We start from the raw sequence: 19308 nt of genomic DNA on the forward strand, positions 1-19308 counted from the left end.
GTGAAAAAACCTAGAATGGATAGACTGGACTTTACGTACCTCAGAGTCAGAGCCTAGGGTTAGAACTGACATACTGTGGTTTAAGTCCAACTTTCTACGAGATGCAGAAGGAACTAAAATATACTATTTTCCATAAGCTCCTTCTCATTAATGTGTTAAAGCTAAGTGTATGCACACACAAATCAGGACATTCAAAATTAATTCACATTGTTAACTTGGCCTCTATTCACATAATGCACACACTGTTTTGCATGACCGTACAGTATATGGAGGTAATTATGATGTGTAGCCTCCAGCTTGTAGGATCTGGCAGGGTGGTTGGTGGTACTAAGATGGTTTTCATTATTTTTCTTCTCCATGAGGGCACTGGCTGCCAAACCACTTTCAGTCAGAATTCAAGATCTTTTTCATTATCTACAAATTCCTAAATGGTCTAGGACTCAGCTCCCCACAGAACTCTTCTTTATGACTCCGCTGCAATAGATGGGGATCCTGGCTACAGCCCCCAGTCAGCAATTTGGCTCATTTTATTAAAACATGAGACATTTCCCTCCTCTGTAGCTGTATTGGCTCTACAGAGAGATATCAGACAGGTGACTCAAATGCATGAGTAGCAGATATCCTGAATGAAAGGCCACTTTTACAAGTCACCTTTCTTACAATAGCATTTCCTACATTTTATCCATTTAATTTCTTTCTTACAAGAAAATAATTTAAATTAAAAGCCACAGAGAATGTTCCATCAATGAAATATATGCAGTTGTGTTTATTTCAACATGTGATGCTTCAGACACATGCCTACTTTCAAGAAAATCTGGAGTTCCAGGCCTCTCTGCTCATGAGGGAAGACAAATATTTACTCAAAAACATGCCCATCAGAGGTAGGGTGGATCCTGAGAGCACACCACAATTTCCAGGGAACCATTGCTAACTAAACTCAAAGGAGAATATCTTCACATGCAGATTTGTAACTGCAGGGCTGGATACCTCATAATCCCTCTCTCGCCTGTGCAGTGGTGGGTAACTCAGGACTATTCTGCACAAAGGAGGTAGATATGTCAGCAGCCCTTTGGCTTCCTTCACAACTAGACCACCACTGCCGATCCTCTATTTTGGTACTGAACCTGTCTTCAAGTGAAACACTCACCTCCCATTGGGTGGAGACTGCTCAGTGTGTTCAGGTTCCCAGATGAGGCAGCTGCTGTCTGCTGAAGGAGCTGCAAATAAAGCTAGACATTACACCAAAAAACAAAATAAGAGTGAGAGTGAGGGCTGGCTCTGCTTCTGGGAGAAACTGCACCGCACCACAGCCAGAGTGCCGCCATAAGGGGAATTCCCATTGCCCATGCATCATGCTACAGCCAAAGCACCAGCATAAGAAGAATTCCTCACATTCACTACAGCCAGAGCACCGTCACAATGGGAATCCCCAATGCTCACGCACCACGCCATAGCCAAAGATCATCACAAAGAAAGCTTTCTCCATACACTATGGGCAGAGTACTGGCACAAAAGGAATCCACATCATCCATGCACCCAGTCCAAAAGACTGGCATAGGGATGTGTGTAAGGAGAAACCTTAACTACTGCAGCCACCGCTAAGGGAATAATCCCTCATGCCCCACACTACAGCTAGAGTGCTAGCACATCGTGACTGCCAACCACACAAAGACATTACACTGAAGCCAGAGTGCCAGGGTGTGGGGAATGCCCTCCACATTCTTCAGCTACAGCAAAAGCACCATCATGAGGGGAATCCCCATCGTGTACTGACTGAGCCACAGACAGAGTGCCATTTAGGAGGAATTCCTGCCCTTTTCTCCATAGCTAGAGTGTTGTCACAAAGAAACCCCACTCCAGCAAATCCAAAGCAATAGCAAAAAGGGAAATTTCCTCCACCTCCTGCATTACATCACAGCCAGAACAAGGTGAAAATTTCGCCCTTCTCTACCCCCCACACTGTAACAGCAAGAGGAGAAGCCCCCCAAATCCCCTTGAAGTCCCACACAAGAGCCAGAGCACAGTGATGTGAGAGACATTCCTCCCCTGTGAACCCAGCAATGCCAAACAACTGAGAAAACTGGTGAAAGTAAGCTTGAACAATAATTTAGTTTGTCATTTTTTGTTATAAAGCTCTATATATGCTGTACCACTATTCACTACATCTAGTCTCTGCCTGCCTGTTTGTTGGGGTTTTAAATTGTGAGCTCCTTGGGGCAGGGATCAGACATTCTTTTCTGTTTGTACAGCACCGAACGTTTGTGGGCGTCAATTTTTGTGGAAATAAATAATAAGAGTAATGTAATAAATGCTGGAGAAGAAAGAGTGGGAGATGAATACAACAACTTTGATGGCGGACAGAACTGAAAAGGGGCTTGAAATTACACACATGTAAAGTACTCAAGAGAAGTTAACCTAAGGAGAAAATCTTCCCAGCAGGTGACTTTGGGCAAGTTATAGTATCTCTATGCCTCAGCTCCCCATCTGTAAAATGGGGAATAACATTAAGTCCCTCACAGGAATGTAGTGAATATAAATACACTGAAGATTGTGACGTGCTCAAATAGTAAGATGAGGAGGTCTACATAAGCATCTTAGATAGGCAGATTGGTAGAACCCACACAGGAAACTCACTGCTAAGTATTGGGGTCCAAGTGTGTTCAGACCAGCCAGGTTTCCCCATACAGAGGCTGCGCTTATCTGTTGCATCTGCTGCTGGAGTTGCTGAGCAATACGTTTCTGCTCTTTGTCCTTCTGCGTATCTGCAAATTTCACCACGATGGGAGAAGAGCAACCCTGAAAATAGCAGTTCACATAGTTACAACCTCCCAAGCAACTGCGTAAATATGGCACAAACCTACGGGAATGGAGTGCTCTCGCCCCCGCACATATAAAGGTGCCATTCCTACCTCAAATGTTCAAAATCTCAGCTGCTTTTCACTTTAGTTTGTATTGACTTTTGCTATTTGCTAAAATATTTAATAGATCTTTCAGTCCAAGACGCACTGTCAGGAAAACTAACTCCAAAGATCTCCCCTCCCCCTGCCCATCAAGCTTTATGATCTCTGAGTGGTGAAGCCTATCCCCATGTCCCCAAAAAGATTTATCTCACCTCCATGGTCTGTGCTTGGTGCATTGCTTTGATTGCTGTTTGCGCCATGGCTCTTGTTGTAAAAGTCACAAATGCACAACCTGGGGAGACAGCAGAAAGAATCAAACTAACCCACCAGATTCATCTCAACAACTGAAGACAAACAAAGGAAAATACCCCCTGGTCTGAAGCGCCCTACCAATCAATATAGACAAAATCTGATCTTGAGGTGCAGGGGAAAGAGTCCAGAGGAAAACCTTGAACTGTTAGGGATGCTTTGTGCTTACCTCGGCTCAGGCCATCTGGGCCCCGTAGTATCCTGCATTCCTCAATCTGCCCAAAGGAGGAGAACATCACCCGGATGTCATTTTCATTGCACTTCTTGGAGATCATCCCAATAAACAGCTTTCTATCTTCCACAGCTGAGGAATCAAAGGAAAGAAGCCTTAGCATTACAGTAAAGTAGCACTCACATCAAGCAGGGAACTCGAGAGCTCTCATTATTTCAGTAGGCCTTGTTCATATTACCCAGCTACTCTAGTGGTTGAAATCAGAGGCTGAAGGAGCGCAGTGTTCCTGCAATAAGAGATACTCAGGGTGATAAAGCACTGAGTACCAACTCAGAGAAAGAGGTTAAAGGGATCAGCAATTAGATTGAGGAAGACGACTAGTTCTCATTTAGTTAAACCCTTCTCCCCCTCACTGGACAGTGTGGGATTGTTCCCTGCAGCAGAAAACTCTAGGGATTTGTCCAGTCAAACTCCCACCTATTCCAAGTGATGAGATTTTACTCATTTAAGAGAATGCTCATAGGACATTTCTAGTGAACCTGAAAGGAGTCTACAAGTGTTTTATGCTTTAATTACATGAATAAATAGTAATGTGCGGAATGCTTGCTCCTCCCTTCCAAGCCCTTTGAATGTGGAGGATGAACTGAACTCTTCCAACAGAGAGAGCTTGGCTGAAGGGGATATAGATATATTCACTCATTCTGCCATGCCCGCTACTGGTCTTGGGTCGTTCTGCAGTGCCTGTCCTCAGTTTCCATCCTCCACGGAATGCCTCAATACAATGCCTCAAATACAAATACAATGCCTCAATACAAGGCCTCAAATAAAGCTAGACATTACACCAAGAAACAAAATAAGAGTGAGAGTGAGGGCTGGCTCTGCTTCTGGGAGAAACTGCACCGCACCACAGCCAGAGTGCCGCCATAAGGGGAATTCCCATTGTCCATGCATCATGCTACAGCCAAAGCACCAGCATAAGAAGAATTCCTCACATTCACTACAGCCAGAGCACCGTCACAATAGGAATCCCCAATGCTCACGCACCACGCCATAGCCAAAGATCATCACAAAGAAAGCTTTCTCCATACACTATGGGCAGAGTACTGGCACAAAAGGAATCCACATCATCCATGCACCCAGTCCAAAAGACTGGCATAGGGATGTGTGTAAGGAGAAACCTTAACTACTGCAGCCACCGCTAAGGGAATAACCCCTCATGCCCCACACTACAGCTAGAGTGCTAGCACATCGTGACTGCCAACCACACAAAGACATTACACTGAAGCCAGAGTGCCAGGGTGTGGGGAATGCCCTCCACATTCTTCAGCTACAACAAAAGCACCATCATGCCAATACATGCCAAGTCACGTATTAGCACTCCTTCTCAAGCACTAGTTTGTTAAAATGAGAACTTAAAAACAGTGTTTCTTCCCAGCCTCTTGCTGGTGTCACAGTTCCACCTCTCTGAGGTCTGGCTATTTTACAGTTTCTACTCTTGGGAGAATTCTACATCACTGTGCTTGCACAGAATTCATGGCCCTTGCAGATTTCTTTGCTTCCCTGCAGAAAAATGACTTCTGATGGGGAAGCAAAGGGAAGCTTAAAGAGCAGTCATGCACCCCCTACATGGCAGTGCAGGCAGGTTGGTTTGGGCACCCAGAGCAGACAGTAGAAATGTAAATCACCACAGGGGTGGGAATGGGGGTGTTGGGCAGTCGTGTGTGTGTGTGAGAGAGAGAGACACTCTGTCCCTCTCATTTGCTATTGCGGCATGCTTGGCGTGAAGGGGCAGGGTTTTGGAGTGTTTCTGAAGAGGTAGGCATGGGATAGGCTCTGTTCCCTCAGGCAGAGCAGAATGTAGCAGCCTGCTTACTTAGTGAATTGTTCCACTGTTCTTAGTGAATTCCCCCAGGAGTATAAAACATGTGTAAAAATTTTAAGGCTCCTTTACATTGCCAGAGTGGTGTAAATGAGCCTTATTGTAAACAACAGTATGGCCTTATAAATGCTTATGGTGCTTTAGTGATTAGAACTGGTCTAAATTTTTGGACTGAAAAAAATTCTTATCAAAATGTGCTCCATGAACTGTTTGCTACTAACCTTTTTGGAGATGGTCAGTAGCCAGTATAAATTATGAGTTTGAGTCCCCAGCCCTCACTTGCTCTTCAGTTGCCTATGATGTAACACTGAGCATATGGCTGCATATATTTGTTGACTAATAACCGGAAGTAAAGGGTCAATACTAGCTACATTACTATTAGACAAAGCGGGTTTGGTGATTTCCTCCAATGCTCCCCACTCCCATTCTCCATCCATTGTACTGTAGTTTAAATAAATTACCAAAATAATTGAAACCAGCTTGATTATATTGCGTTATTTTGAAAAAAATATGCAAAATTTTAAAATATTGTGCACAGCATTCCCCCAGGAGTAAGTTTCAAACAGTCTCTCTCTTTTCAGTCTCTGTCTGAGGTCTGTCTTCAATTGTTTCCACCTAGTCTCTCCAGCTGTTCCCTGACTCTCTCCTCTTTAGAGTCACGGAGTTACCCAGGCACCTGATCCTGGCTCTGTAGTGTCTCTAAACTTTCAGGCTGCTCCTTGAAGGCTTAACAGACTGCTTCTCTCAGAAACTCAGCCCCAGCTCTCCAGCTGGTCCTGGCTGTCTGCAGTAGCACTCCATCATTGCTCCCGACTGTTCTGAGTTCTTCTCAACCCTGTTTATAAGGTCCTTCCTAATTCTCTCCCCATAACTGGGGTCAATTATAAGTAAGCCTCCCTAACACCTTCAACTGGGGAGAGATCACTTGATCATTACCTGTTAGGTTCACTCCCTCTGGGGCACCTGGCATTGGCCACTGTCAGCAGACAGGATACTGGGCTGGACGGATCTGTGGTCTGACCCAGTTTGGCCACTGTTATGTTCTTATGTAAGGTGTTTGATTTGGTTCCACACAATATTTTGACTAAAAAACTAGAATGATATAAAATTAACATGGTACATATTAAATGGATTAAAAACTGGCAAACTGATAGGTCTCAAAATGTAATTGTAAACAGGGACTCATCATTGATTGGGTGTGTTTCTAGTGGGTCCTGCAGGGATAAGTTCTTGGCCCTAAGCTATTTAATATTTTTATCAATAACCTAGAAGAAACATAAAATCGTCATTGATAAAGTTTACAGATGACACAAAAATTGGAACAGTGATAAATAATGAAGAGGACAGGTCACTGATTCAGAGTGATCTGGATTACTTAGTAAACTGGGTGCAAGCAAATAATATGCATTTTAATACAGCTAAATGTGTACATCTAGGAACAAAGAATGTAGGCCAGCCTTATAGGACTGGGGACTCTATCCTGGGACGCAGTGGCTCTGAAAAGATTTGGGGGTTGTGGTGGATAATCAGCTGAACATGAGCTCCCCATGTCACACTGTGGCCAAAAGAGTTAATGCAATGTTGACTCTGTCATTTTCTGCATTTACTGGTCTTGTAATAATATGCTGATGGAGTATCTGTGTATAAATAAACAAATTTCCACCATGAAGAATTTATTATTTATACTGCGGTAGCAGCTAGACACCTCAACCAGTCTGGGATCATACGGGGCCAACCACTGTACAAATATACAGCAAGTGATAACCTCTGCCTTAAAAAGCTATTTAGGCCCCAGTTTCATCTTTCTTGTAAAGCAGACACACCTTATTAGAGGGGATTTTACCTCTATATTTGGCACTGGTGCAACTGCTTCTGGAATACTATGTCCAATTCTAGTGCCCACAATTCAAGAAGGATGTTGATAAATTGGAAAGAGTTCATAGAAGAGTCATGAGAATTATTAAAGGATTAGAAAACATGCCTTACAGTGACAGATTCAGAGAGCTCAATCTATTTACTTTAACAAAGAAAAGGTTAAGGGGTGACTTGATTAGTCTATAAGTATCTACATGGAGAACAAATATTTAATAATGGGCTCTTCAATCTAGCACAGAAAGGTATAACATGATCCAATGACTAGATGTTGAAGCTAGAAACATTCAGACTGAAAATAGTTTTGTTTTTGTTTTTATTTTTTAAAAACAGTGAGGGTAATTACCCATTGGAAAAATTTACCAGGGGTCCTGTTGGAGTCTCCATCACTGGCAATTTTTAAGTCAAGACTGGATGTTCTTCGAAAAGAGATGCTGCTCTATGAATTATTTTATGGAAGTTCTATGGCCTGTGTTATACAAGAGGACAGACAAGATGATCACAATGGTACCTTCTGACCTTGGAATCTATCACTGAGCCCTGGACTACACTACAGGGTTAGGTTGAATTTAGCCACTTGAGGTCAATTTTATAATGGATGCGTCTCCACCAGCAACCCCTTCCGTCGACCTAAGGAGCTCTTAAAATTGACTTCTGTACTCCTCCCCAGCGAGGAGAGTAGCGCTAAAATCGACCTTGCTGGGTCGAATTTGGGGTAGTGAGGATGCAAATCGACGTTATTGGCCTCCAGGAGCTATCCCAGAGTGCTCCAATGTGACCGCTCTGGACAGCACTTTCAACTCCGATGCACTAGCCAGGTACACAGGAAAAGCCCCCGGAACTTTTGAATTTCATTTCCTGTTTGGTCAGTGTGGCGAACTCAGCAGCACAGGTATCCATGCAGTCCCCCCAGAATCGCAAATGAGCTCCAGCATGGAGCAAACGGGAGACATTGGATCTGATTGCTGTATGGGGAGAAGAATCTGTGCAGGCCGAACTCCAATCAAAAGAAGAAATGCTAATATATATGCCAAAAATCGCACAGAGCATGATGGACAGAGGCTACAACAGGGACACACAGCAGTGCCACATGAAAGTCGAGGAGCTCAGGCAAGCCTACCAAAAGACAAAGGAGGCAAACAGTCACTCTGGGTCAAAGCCCCATAAACATGCCACTTCTATGATCAGCTGCATGGCATTCTAGGGGGGGACCCTACCACTACCCCACCGCTGTCCGTGGACACCTACAAGGGGGGAGTCTCACGTGACATGGAGGAGGATTTTGTGGATGAGGAAGAGGAGGAGGAGGAGGAGAATGCACAGCAGGCAAGTGGTGAATCCATTCTCCCTGGCAGCCAGGACCTTTTCATCACCCTGGAGCCAATACCCTCCCAAGGCGGGACCCCCGACCCTGAAGGCGGAGAAGGCACCTCTGGTGAGTGCATATTTGTAACTACAGTACAGGGTTTAAAAGCAATAGTGTTTAATGTCTGATTTACACTGAAGACTTGGGATGCATTTGCGGCCAGTACAGCCACTGGAAAAGTCTGTTAACGTGTCTGGGGATGGAGCGGGAATCCTCCAGGGACATCTCCATGAAGCTCTCCTGGAGGTACTCTGAAAGCCTTTGCAGAAGGTTTCTGGGGAGGGCTGCCTTATTTCGTCCTTCAAGGTAGGACATTTTACCACGCCAAGCCAGTAGCAAGTAGTCTGGAATCATTGTAGCACAAAGCATGACAGCAAATGGTCCTGGGCTTTGGTCGCATTCAAGCAACATTCAGTCTATATCTTTCTGTGTTAGCCTCAGGAGAGCGATATCATTCATGGTCACCTGGTTGAAATAGGGGACTTTTTGTAAGGGAACAGTAAAAGGACCCCGTTCATGCTGGGCTGTTCGCGCTTGGCTAAAAGGGATCATCCCTGAGAATAGCCACATGGCGGGGTGAGGGGATCATCCCAAATAGCCATGGGGGCGGAGGGGAGGGGAGAAAGATGTGTGCTGCACATCCCCCTGAAAACCACAGCCCCTCCTTTTAAATGGCAAACCTAATCGACTTTGCTTGCTATGGGAAAGGAGGACGCTGCAGTTTGAAAACATTCTCACATGTTATGAAGGCGTTAGAAGCCAAACCCGCATACCCTTTGACTTACCATGGCTGCCTAGAAACCGAATTTTGTTGCCCAGACATGGGTGATGTGTCACCATACCAGCAGGCGCTCAATATAAAAGGCAAAATGTGACCTTGTACCTAAAGCACGTGTGCTGTCTGCTGTGAATTGCTTACTTCACTGTGAAAGAGTCTCCCTTTTGTTCTCAGAAATGTATCATCTTAAATTTTACTCTCCCTTTTTATTCCCTATCAGATGCAAATGTTTCTATGCGCCCCCATCTCCATCCCTGAGGTTATCGCAGATTAGAAGGCGAAAAAAAGCACTCGCGATGACATGGTTTCCGAGCTCATGCAGTCCTCCGACACTGACAGGGCACAGCTAAATGCATGGAGGCATTCAGTGGCAGAGTCCAGGAAAGCGTTAAGTTAGTGCAATAAAAGGCAGGATGCAATACTGAGGCTAATGGGGGAGCAAACGGACATGCTCAGGCATCTGGCGGAGCTGCAGGAAAGCCAACAAGAGTACAGACCGCCACTCCATCCACTGTACAACCGCCTGCCCTCCTCCCCAAGTTCCATATCCTTCTCACCCAGAAGCCCAAGAATGCTGGGGGGGGAACGGGACCCCCCTCTGGGCACCCAGCCACTCTGCTCCAGAGGATGGCCCAAGCAATAGAAGGCTGTCATTCAAACAGTTTTGATTTGTAGTGTGGCCACAATAAGCAATGTGGCCTTGTCCTTTCTTCCTCCCCTACCCCACCCGGGCTACCTTATCAGTTATCTCCCTTTTTTTTTTTCAATTAATAAAGAAAGAATGTATGGTTTCAAAACAATAGTGACTTTATTTCCTTTGCCAGCTGTGATCTAAGTGGGGATGGTGGCTGGCTTACAGGGAATTAAAATCAACGAAGGGGGAGGGTTTGCATCAAGGAGAAACACACGCAACTGTCACACCGTAGCCTGGTCAGTCATGAAACTGGTTTTCAGAGCCTCTCTGATGCGCAGCGCATCTACCTGTGCTCTTCTAATCGCCCTGGTTTCTGGCTGTTCAAAATTGGCAGTCAGGCGATTCGCCTCAACCTCTCACCCTGCCATAAACATCTCCCTCTTACTCTCACAGATATTATGGAGCACTCAGCACACAGTAATAACAATGGGAATATTGGTTGTGCTGAGGTCTAACCTAGTCAGCAAACAGCGCCAGCGAGCTTTTAAACATCCAAAGGCACGTTCTACCACAATTCTGCACTTTCTCAGCCTATAGTTGAATAGCTCCTTACTACTGTCCAGGGTGCCTGTGTATGGCTTCATGAGCCATGGCATTAAGGGGTAGGCTGGGTCCCCAAGGATAGCTCTAGGCCTTTCAACATCCCCAAGCGTTATTTTCTGGTCTGGAAAGTAAGTCCCTTCCTGTAGGTGTTCAAACAAACCAGAATTCCACTGTATCAACCAGCCGAACTGCCTCCATGATGTCCCAATTGCCACCTCCCGTGCTTTCAGGAACATCTGTGTTCATGTCCTTCTCTCAATCGTCCTTGTGCTGCCATCTCTTAGTCAGGTTCTGCACATACTGCAGTATAATGCGCAAGGTGTTTAAATGCTCGCAATAGCAGTAGTGAGCTGAGCTGGCTCCATGCTTGCCGTGCTATGGCATCTGCACGGGTAACCCAAGAAAAAAGGTGTGAAATGATTGTCTGCAGTTGCTTTCACGGAGGGAGAGAGGGAAGGAGGGAGGGGAGACTGATGACATGTATCCAATACCACCCGCGACAATGTTTTTGCCACAGCAGGCATTGGGAGCTTAACCCAGAATTCCAATGGGCAGTGGAGACTGCGAGAACTGTGGGATAGCTTCCCACAGTGCACCGCTCCATGAGTTGATGCTAGCCACGGTAGTGAAGACACACTCCGCTGACTTAATGCGCTTAGTGGGGACATACACAGTCAACTGTATAAAATCGACTTCTATAAAAATCAACCTAATTTCATAGTGTAGACATACCCTTAGAGGGCCAGCCGGCTTGTGACATGGGGGAATTGAGCTTCCCCCCACCCCACACCAACCCTGGTGAAGAGAGGGCATCTAGCTCCACACTGCACCCCTTACTGTCTACAATTGAACCTATTTATACTGAAAATGTAAATAGAAAAATCACCCCACCAGGATTCTGTTAGGTCCATTTGGTCATATTCTCCATCAAGCAGATTACTTCAAGTTAATTTTGCTTATTTCCCCATACTCCTGTCATGACAGGGGGAGCAACAGCAACCGCTGTATAAGCTAAGTTTCGTATGTATCCATTCTAATGTCATTTTAATAATGACATAGAAAATACCATCCTAGTTCCGACCAGTGCACCATCCAGTTACAATATCCTGTGTGACAGTACCAGATATAGAGGAAGTTGCAAAAAATCTTATAGAGAACAGTTAATCTGCCCAGGGGAAGAAAATTCCCCTAACCTGTCAGTTAGCGGATGGTTTTCAACCTTTTTTCATGTGTGACCCCTAAAAAATTTCAAATGAGCTGAAGACCCCCTGGGGTCTGTGGACCACAGGTTGAAAACCACTTCTTTAAGTCAACAGGGTATGATATTCCTATGTCTTTTTTTTATCCTACCGAATGTAAACTGTAGATGCGTTCATTATCTGTGTAACTGTCTACTCCTTTTTTGACTCTTACTAAGCTCTTGCACCCAGTAATAACTAATTACAGGAGCTCCATAGGTTATTTATGTATTATGTGAATGCCACACAAAAAAAACCAAGACCAAAATCATAGACACGTCCCTATCAGTTATAAATTTGTTGGTTTACAGTTTTATCAAATGTCTCCTTGTTTTTGCATTATAAGAGACGGTAAATACGATTTACTTTCTTGTTACTGGTTTCAGAGTAACAGCCGTGTTAGTCTGTATTCGCAAAAAGAAAAGGAGTACTTGTGGCACCTTAGAGACTAACCAATTTATTTGAGCATGAGCTTTCGTGAGCTACAGCTCACTTCATCGGATGCATACCGTGGAAACTGCAGCAGACTTTATATACACACAGAGAATATGAAACAATACCTCCTCCCACCCCACTGTCCTGCTGGTAATAGCTTATCTAAAGTGATCATCAGGTTGGGCCATTTCCAGCACAAATCCAGGTTTTCTCACCCTCCACCCCCCCCACACAAATTCACTCTCCTGCTGGTGATAGCCCATCCAAAGTGACAACTCTTTACACAATGTGCATGATAATCAAGTTGGGCCATTTCCTGCACAAATCCAGGTTCTCTCACCCCCTCACCCCCCTCCCAAAAACCACACACACAAACTCACTATCCTGCTGGTTAGTGAGTTTGTGTGTGTGGTTTTTGGGAGGGGGGTGAGGGGGTGAGAGAACCTGGATTTGTGCAGGAAATGGCCCAATTTGATTATCATGCACATTGTGTAAAGAGTTGTCACTTTGGATGGGCTATCACCAGCAGGAGAGTGAATTTGTGTGGGGGGGTGGAGGGTGAGAAAACCTGGATTTGTGCTGGAAATGGCCCAACCTGATGATCACTTTAGATAAGCTATTACCAGCAGGACAGTGGGGTGGGAGGAGGTATTGTTTCATATTCTCTGTGTGTATATAAAGTCTGCTGCAGTTTCCACGGTATGCATCCGATGAAGTGAGCTGTAGCTCACGAAAGCTCATGCTCAAATAAATTGGTTAGTCTCTAAGGTGCCACAAGTACTCCTTTTCTTTTCTTGTTACTATTTGTTATTTTATGCACCTCTATCATGTTTCCTCTCATTTACCTCCTCTCCTAACAGTCAATCTTCTTTTCAATTTCTTTCTTAATACAGCAGTCTTTCCATACCTCTAATCAATCTCGTGGTTCATCCGTAAATCTCCTCTATTTCTGCTGTGTCCCTTCGAAGACAGGTGATAAGAATCCAAAATAGTATCCCATATGAGCACATATCATTAATTTATATAGTCATTCTGTAATCAGAGCTAATCAGAAGAGTTCACTTTTTTTGCAAAATTTTTATTAAAGTTCAAAACAATTTTCATTCCAGTTTTTGAAAAGGAACAATTTTTAAGGTATTCAAATTTTTTTCATGAACATTTTTATTCAAAAAAATTTTTTTGTTTTCCTGAAAAAAAAATCTGTTTTTAGTTTGGAACTTTTCATTTAAAGACAGAAAATTTTGAAAACCCTCAAATTTCCTTTAAAATTTTCATATCAAAGGAAAGACCATTTCTGATGAAAAAATTTTCATTAGAAAAATTCTGAACAGCATTAATTATATTTTTAGTATAATTTTCTGTCTCTCTTTTTGCATCCTAACATTTTGTTTGCTTTCTTCACTGTCACTGTGTAGTGAGTACTACTGAGCTATCTGCCATCACACTGCCCATTTTTTATGTCATGTACAAATTTTGCTCGCTCATTGCTTACCTGCTTTCCAGACCATAAATATATATATATAAATACCAAACCTAGTATGGAACCTCAAGGTACCCCACTGTTAACCTTCTGCCACTTTGAAAATTCACCATTCATCCCCAATTCCTTGATTTTTTTTTTGAGAGTTACTAATCCATGGTAGAACTCTCTCTCTGACCTCATGACTAGACACCAATAACTTTCTAAAACATTTCTGAATCTCTCTAGTGCTGAAACAATGAGGCATTTAAATGTGGCCTGTAACTAGCCATCAGAGCATCAGGTGAAATTTGGTCTTGATTTGATTGAGTTAAACAAAGCCCCTATGTAATCTACTGTGATCTGGACCTACATTTTACAGAAGGGTTCTGCTACACTCTGGAGGAAATTCTCAAAATTCTGCACCAGCTTCAGAGAATTTTTAAAATGGATGATGTTATTGAGTTAAATATGAAAATGGATAACAATACAGTGGCCTCATGTTATTTACTTTTCCATAGTCACACTGTATTTTGTGCTGTCCTTACATATTCAGTTTATTATATACCACAGATTGTCATCTTTAGGTTAACAATCCATTTAAATGAACAGAGTAGTTCATGTTTCTCAGGGCTATTGCTCCAGGCTGTCTGCAAACAAGCAGAAATCATTGCAGTACATTACATTTTCAAGGCTTTCTTCACAATCACAATGGCCAGAAACATTTAAAAAAAAAAAAAAAGGCCAAAAGCTCAGATTCTGGAGCACAATTCTGTGACAAACTCTGCTGTTATGAAAAATCAGAATACATAGGTCGCTAGTTACAAGCCCTTTAAAAATGCATGTTATGCACAGTACTTTCTGAAAAGGGTTTGTTACAGAGCTCCCAAAGCGCTCAGCAAAGGAAGGCAGCACTCTGGCTAATTTACACGGCCAGTGAAAGTGTAGGAAAGGCATACCTGGAAAGGTTCAAAGGTGGGAACTCTGCTCTTATTCACCTGAGTCGTTCCTAACACATACAGGAATGAAGCTCCCTCCTGTGGGCTTTCTATGGTGCTTTAGAAGGATGTTCCAAGCAGCATCCAACCAAATAGTTTCAGATTACAAGATTTTCTCAGGTTCTTGCCAATCAGTTGCAGCCAGCACAGCTGCAAAATCTGAAATTATTCTTTATGGTTTTTCTAGTCACTTTCAGTTACATGAATCTTAGCTGTTACTTGTAACAATGTAGGTTAATTTTCAGACAGAAGTGCTATTTTTAATTGGTTTCCCCATAAACTCTTTGTCCCTGCCTTCAAGGCTCAGCACAACTGCAATATGGCCTACATCTTATACCCTGACTCATGCAAAACCTTCCATAACTCCTACTCCGCAATACTGCCAAGACCTGAAATTCCATTTGTTTTTTATTCTCTCTCTCCAATCCCCATATCTTTTCCAGGTTGCTCCTAATTTATGTAATGACCTGCCAATCTCAACTGAGTCAGTCGCCAATCCTTCCTCATTCACTTCTTCCATGTCTAGAAGTAGTGAGTTAACTCTGTTTATATATAGAAATAACCCCAACTCCAAGTTACTCCCTTCTCAAGGGTGTCCAATGCATCCTGTCTTCTTTATGTCTGTCTTTTAAATTATAGGCTCTTTGGGGCAAGGATTGTCTTTCCAAGTCTTATACAGCACTGAGCACACAGTAGTTGTAACAAACAAACAATCAATATACTGGTCCATGAAGACAATAAAATTAGGGTAAGCATAAAAGAATGAAAAAATACTAAACCCTACCCTGATATAACAGGATCTGACATAACGCGTATTTGGATATAACGCAGTAAAGCATTTCCCCTCCTCCCCCCTCCCTCTCAGGTTTGCGGCAGCATGCTCAGGGGAGGACAGGGAGCGGAGGTGAGCTGGGGCAGGGTGGGAGGGCGTAGCAAGTAACGGGGGGCGGGGTAGAGGAACCGCTCCCCGCCCCAGCTCATCTCTGCTCCACCTCCGCCTCTTCCCCCTCCTGAGCATGCCGCCGTTCCACTTCTCCCCCTCCCTCTCTCCCTCCAAGGCTTGCCGCGAATCAGCTGTTTGGCGCAGCAAGCCTTGGAGGGAGAGAGGGAGGGGGGAGAAGCAGAGTGGCGGTAGCGTGCTCAGGGGAGGAGGCGGAGTGGAGGTGAGCTGGGGCGGGGAGCTGCCGGTGGGTGCTCTGCATCCACCAATTTTTCTCCGTGGGTCCTCCAGCCCCGGAGCACCCACAGAGTCAGCACCTATGGCTGTGGCATGTTAAGGGGGCCAGGGGTTTGGATAAGGGGCAGAGAGTCTCAGGGGGCAGTCAGGGGACAGGGGGGGCTGGATGGGTCGGGAATTCTGAGGGGTAAGTAGGTGGGGGTTGGATAGGGGGTGGGGCCAGGCTGTTTGGGGAGGCACAGCCTTCTCTACCCAGCCCTCCATAGCAAGTTCGATATAACGCGGTTTCACGTATAATGTGGTAAGATTTTTTGGCTCCTGAGGACTGTGTTATATCAGGGTAGAGGTGTACAAGATGCTATATTACACATTCTTACCCAAGGCTGTTGAACTACTGTATGTTGTTTTATTGTATTACTTGAGAAAGTCTATGATAATGTAATTAGATTATTGAAATGTGGTTGTACGAGGAACAAAAGACAAAAGTAAGGGGTTACATGCAACCTTAACTCTGGCATTTTCTGCATTTACTGGTCTTGTAATAATATGCTGATGGAGTATCTGTGTATAAATAAACAAATTTCCACCATGAAGAATTTATTATTTATACTGCGATAGCAGCTAGAGACCTCAACTGGTCTGGGATCATATGGGGCTAACCACTGTACAAATATACAGCAAGTGATAACCTCTGCCCTAAAAAGCTATTTAGACCAGTTTCATCTTTCTTGTAAAGCAAACACAACTTATTAGAGGAGATTGTGAATCCAACACTAGTTATGGTGGACTTTTCTCAAACCAGTCAACCAGCCAAGTACATGGATAATGGTGTTGGGGGTTAAACAACAGGCAAGTGCAGAAAATAACTCACTGAATGCCTTCCCAATTAGTATAACTGTTGTGGGATAAGCAGCAGCAGGAGAGAGAGCATGATTCCAGGAAGTTTAGAAACCTCACACTTATTTATTTATCCCTTTGTGGGCATAAATTCCTCCCAGCTCTCTAATTCACAAACTTCACCACACACATAGACGCTCTGCTGCCCAGAGATCACTGCAAGAGGGATGGGATCCCTTGAAATTTCCCCATCAACATTAACAATACCCTAAAAACCAGACTTTAGTACAACTTACCATTATTTTTTTCACTGTCAGCTGGTTTCATCTGGATGGGATGGTGCATCTGAAACCCAAAGAAGAGCATCTCAAACTTGATGTATTCACTCTGTACATAGCTGAGTCACATTACCCCACAGGAACCACTAAGTACATGGAGGGGAGCCAACACAGCTATTAGAGAAGGGTGAGATATAACCCCACAGAAATTTCTAGGAAAGGATCCCAAGGAGTGTTCCCCATATCTTTCAACTGATATGCCACCATTCCCCCTGGGTACTTCATTGTGTTCCCCAGAAGCAGCGCACACAATTCCCTGCCATCCCTTTCCCCTCAAAACCTCTTCGAGATCTGCTGCCGTGACTTGCAGCTCTAGGCCCCTCCCTTTGAATTCATGTTCTAAAATAATCATGCAGAAGAGCAAGGCAATGTTTGTGCATCAGTGAAGCCAAAGAGCTTAGAACATGGGTAAATGGCAGGACAGAAAGACAAGCAGAAAAGATGCTTGAAAGAGCATGCTGCCTCTTACCCCTGGGAGGATCTTCATGTTGTGGAGAGCATTCTGTGCTTCTAGTGCAGCTTTACGGGTATAAAATGTAACAAAACAGCACCCTGCAATGCAAACCCAAAACAAGCAAATCAAGGATATTGAATTCCTGTGTGACAGACTGGGATACACAGTGCACCACTTCTACCCCTCAAACACAAACTCTTTGACAGACACAAGGATCATGGATGGAAACAGATGGCAATAGCTTAATATTGAATCTATTTAGAATAGGACTTCTGCCAAAATAATATTATATAACATGTGACGTCTTCAATGACTAGGCCTAACAGCCCCTGTATCACACTCAAAGGTTCACAAGAGCTCTCCTCTCATCCCAACTGGGCTTGCCCAACAATACGTTTCTAGAGACATTCTCATTTTTGCGAATACAGACTAACACGGCTGTTACTCTGAAACCTCTCATTTTTCCAGTAAGCATGGTATTTTTCTGCCAGTTCAAGTAATTGTTCAATACTGTCATCACCACTCTCAAAGACACCTAGCCCAATGAGTGCTAGCTCTTAGCATCACGAGGGCTGAGCCTTTTGTATACAGACTTTTAAATGCTCCACTTATCACTGAGAACAAATAATGAACATTCTCTTTGCCCACTTAATCAGACTTCAGCCTTGGGCATCAACTCAAGATGGAATCTCTCTCCAGATGGACTTAGTGTGCAAAGAAATTACACTCAACAGTTCTCAAATGACTGTAGTTATTTATACAAAAAGTTACAACTCCAAAACTTAACCAATAACGCATAATGCCCACAGGGTTTTTGTCTATAAAAGTGGATATAGTTACAAATAGGATAGTTGTGAAACACAGACAACAGAGTTCAGCTTTATGAGCAGTCCTTAGCCTCTATTATTTCTGTCTCCCTGAATGCAGCTTGCAGACTACAGAATCCTAGAAGTTAGAGATAGAAAAAATCTAAGTTTTTCTAGTCTGTTCACTCCTCCTTCCTCAAGCCTCTGGGGGAGTGCAGAATTGCAGGTCTCTGTGTTCTCCCTCACTCCAATTCCTTTCTCCCTCTTCTCTTGTCTTTCCATCAGCACAGCCTCTGGGGGACATTCGTGATTTAGGACCTGACCACCTCTGTTTCCAAACCTATAACTCTAACCCTTTTCTGTGCAGACTAGGAAGAAATTGCCTGTACTCTTGTGAGAGCATGTGTCATTCAGAGAGGTGTTAAAGAGTAGGTTACTGTATTCTGTTTTGCTAGTCTCAAACAGGTAGCTACTCCAGGTGATGGATATAAGAATTAGAAGTTAAAGATGAAGAGTGAAGCCCTCTTAAGAAGGCCCTCACTCTTACTACTAAGTTTCTTCTCCATTCCCCTGGAGCCAAGACAGGATTGTTCCCTATCTGTTCAGTTTAATTTTAAACATCAACAGCAATTAGGCTCTTGCCACGTCCCGCAAGTGACATTTCCACAACCTAATCAATCTCTACAAGGAAGTTTTTACTGATACTCGGCAAAATTTACCCTTTCAAGAAATTTACCAGAAATATTAAATAAAATGCATATATTAGTCACATGTAAACATCTTATAGCAAATCCCTTCTCTCACAAGCTAAGTGAAAAATGCTTATGGTAGACTACGTAGTTGGCATATACAAAGCATATCTGTGAGCTGCATCTGAACTTTCCTTCTCAAATTGTTTTACAAACTGTCATTACAGGCATGACTAACCACCTCTGAAATGGAGCTACCCCTGGGTTGAAACACAGCAATTGTTTGACAGTGTACAGAAAGTCTACAAAGCAGTTAAAATAGGAAGACAAACATATTGTATCCATCTCAACTGCAGGAGAATGT

The 19308-nt window shown here is 43.7% G+C and overlaps 1 protein-coding gene across 6 annotated transcripts in view; it reads right to left on the reverse strand.

Annotated features, from left to right (window-relative positions):
• The window catches only part of CELF1 (CUGBP Elav-like family member 1), a 104341-nt gene that overhangs the window by 26315 nt on the left and 58718 nt on the right, over positions 1 to 19308 (reverse strand). For 4 of the 6 annotated variants that reach the window (XM_048854262.2, XM_048854261.2, XM_048854265.2 and 1 more), the window contains 6 exons: positions 17465 to 17547; positions 16954 to 17002; positions 3379 to 3513; positions 3113 to 3192; positions 2635 to 2796; positions 1148 to 1229 (listed from right to left, as the gene is read on the reverse strand). In XM_048854262.2, the coding sequence (XP_048710219.2) occupies positions 1148 to 1229; positions 2635 to 2796; positions 3113 to 3192; positions 3379 to 3513; positions 16954 to 17002; positions 17465 to 17547 (591 nt within the window). The remainder of the gene's footprint in view (positions 1 to 1147; positions 1230 to 2634; positions 2797 to 3112; positions 3193 to 3378; positions 3514 to 16953; positions 17003 to 17464; positions 17548 to 19308) is intronic. The other 2 variants (XM_048854264.2, XM_048854263.2) reach the window with 1 other exon arrangement.

Source organism: Caretta caretta, chromosome 6 (genome assembly GCF_965140235.1).
Source record: "Caretta caretta isolate rCarCar2 chromosome 6, rCarCar1.hap1, whole genome shotgun sequence".
Lineage (NCBI taxonomy): Eukaryota > Metazoa > Chordata > Testudines > Cheloniidae > Caretta > Caretta caretta.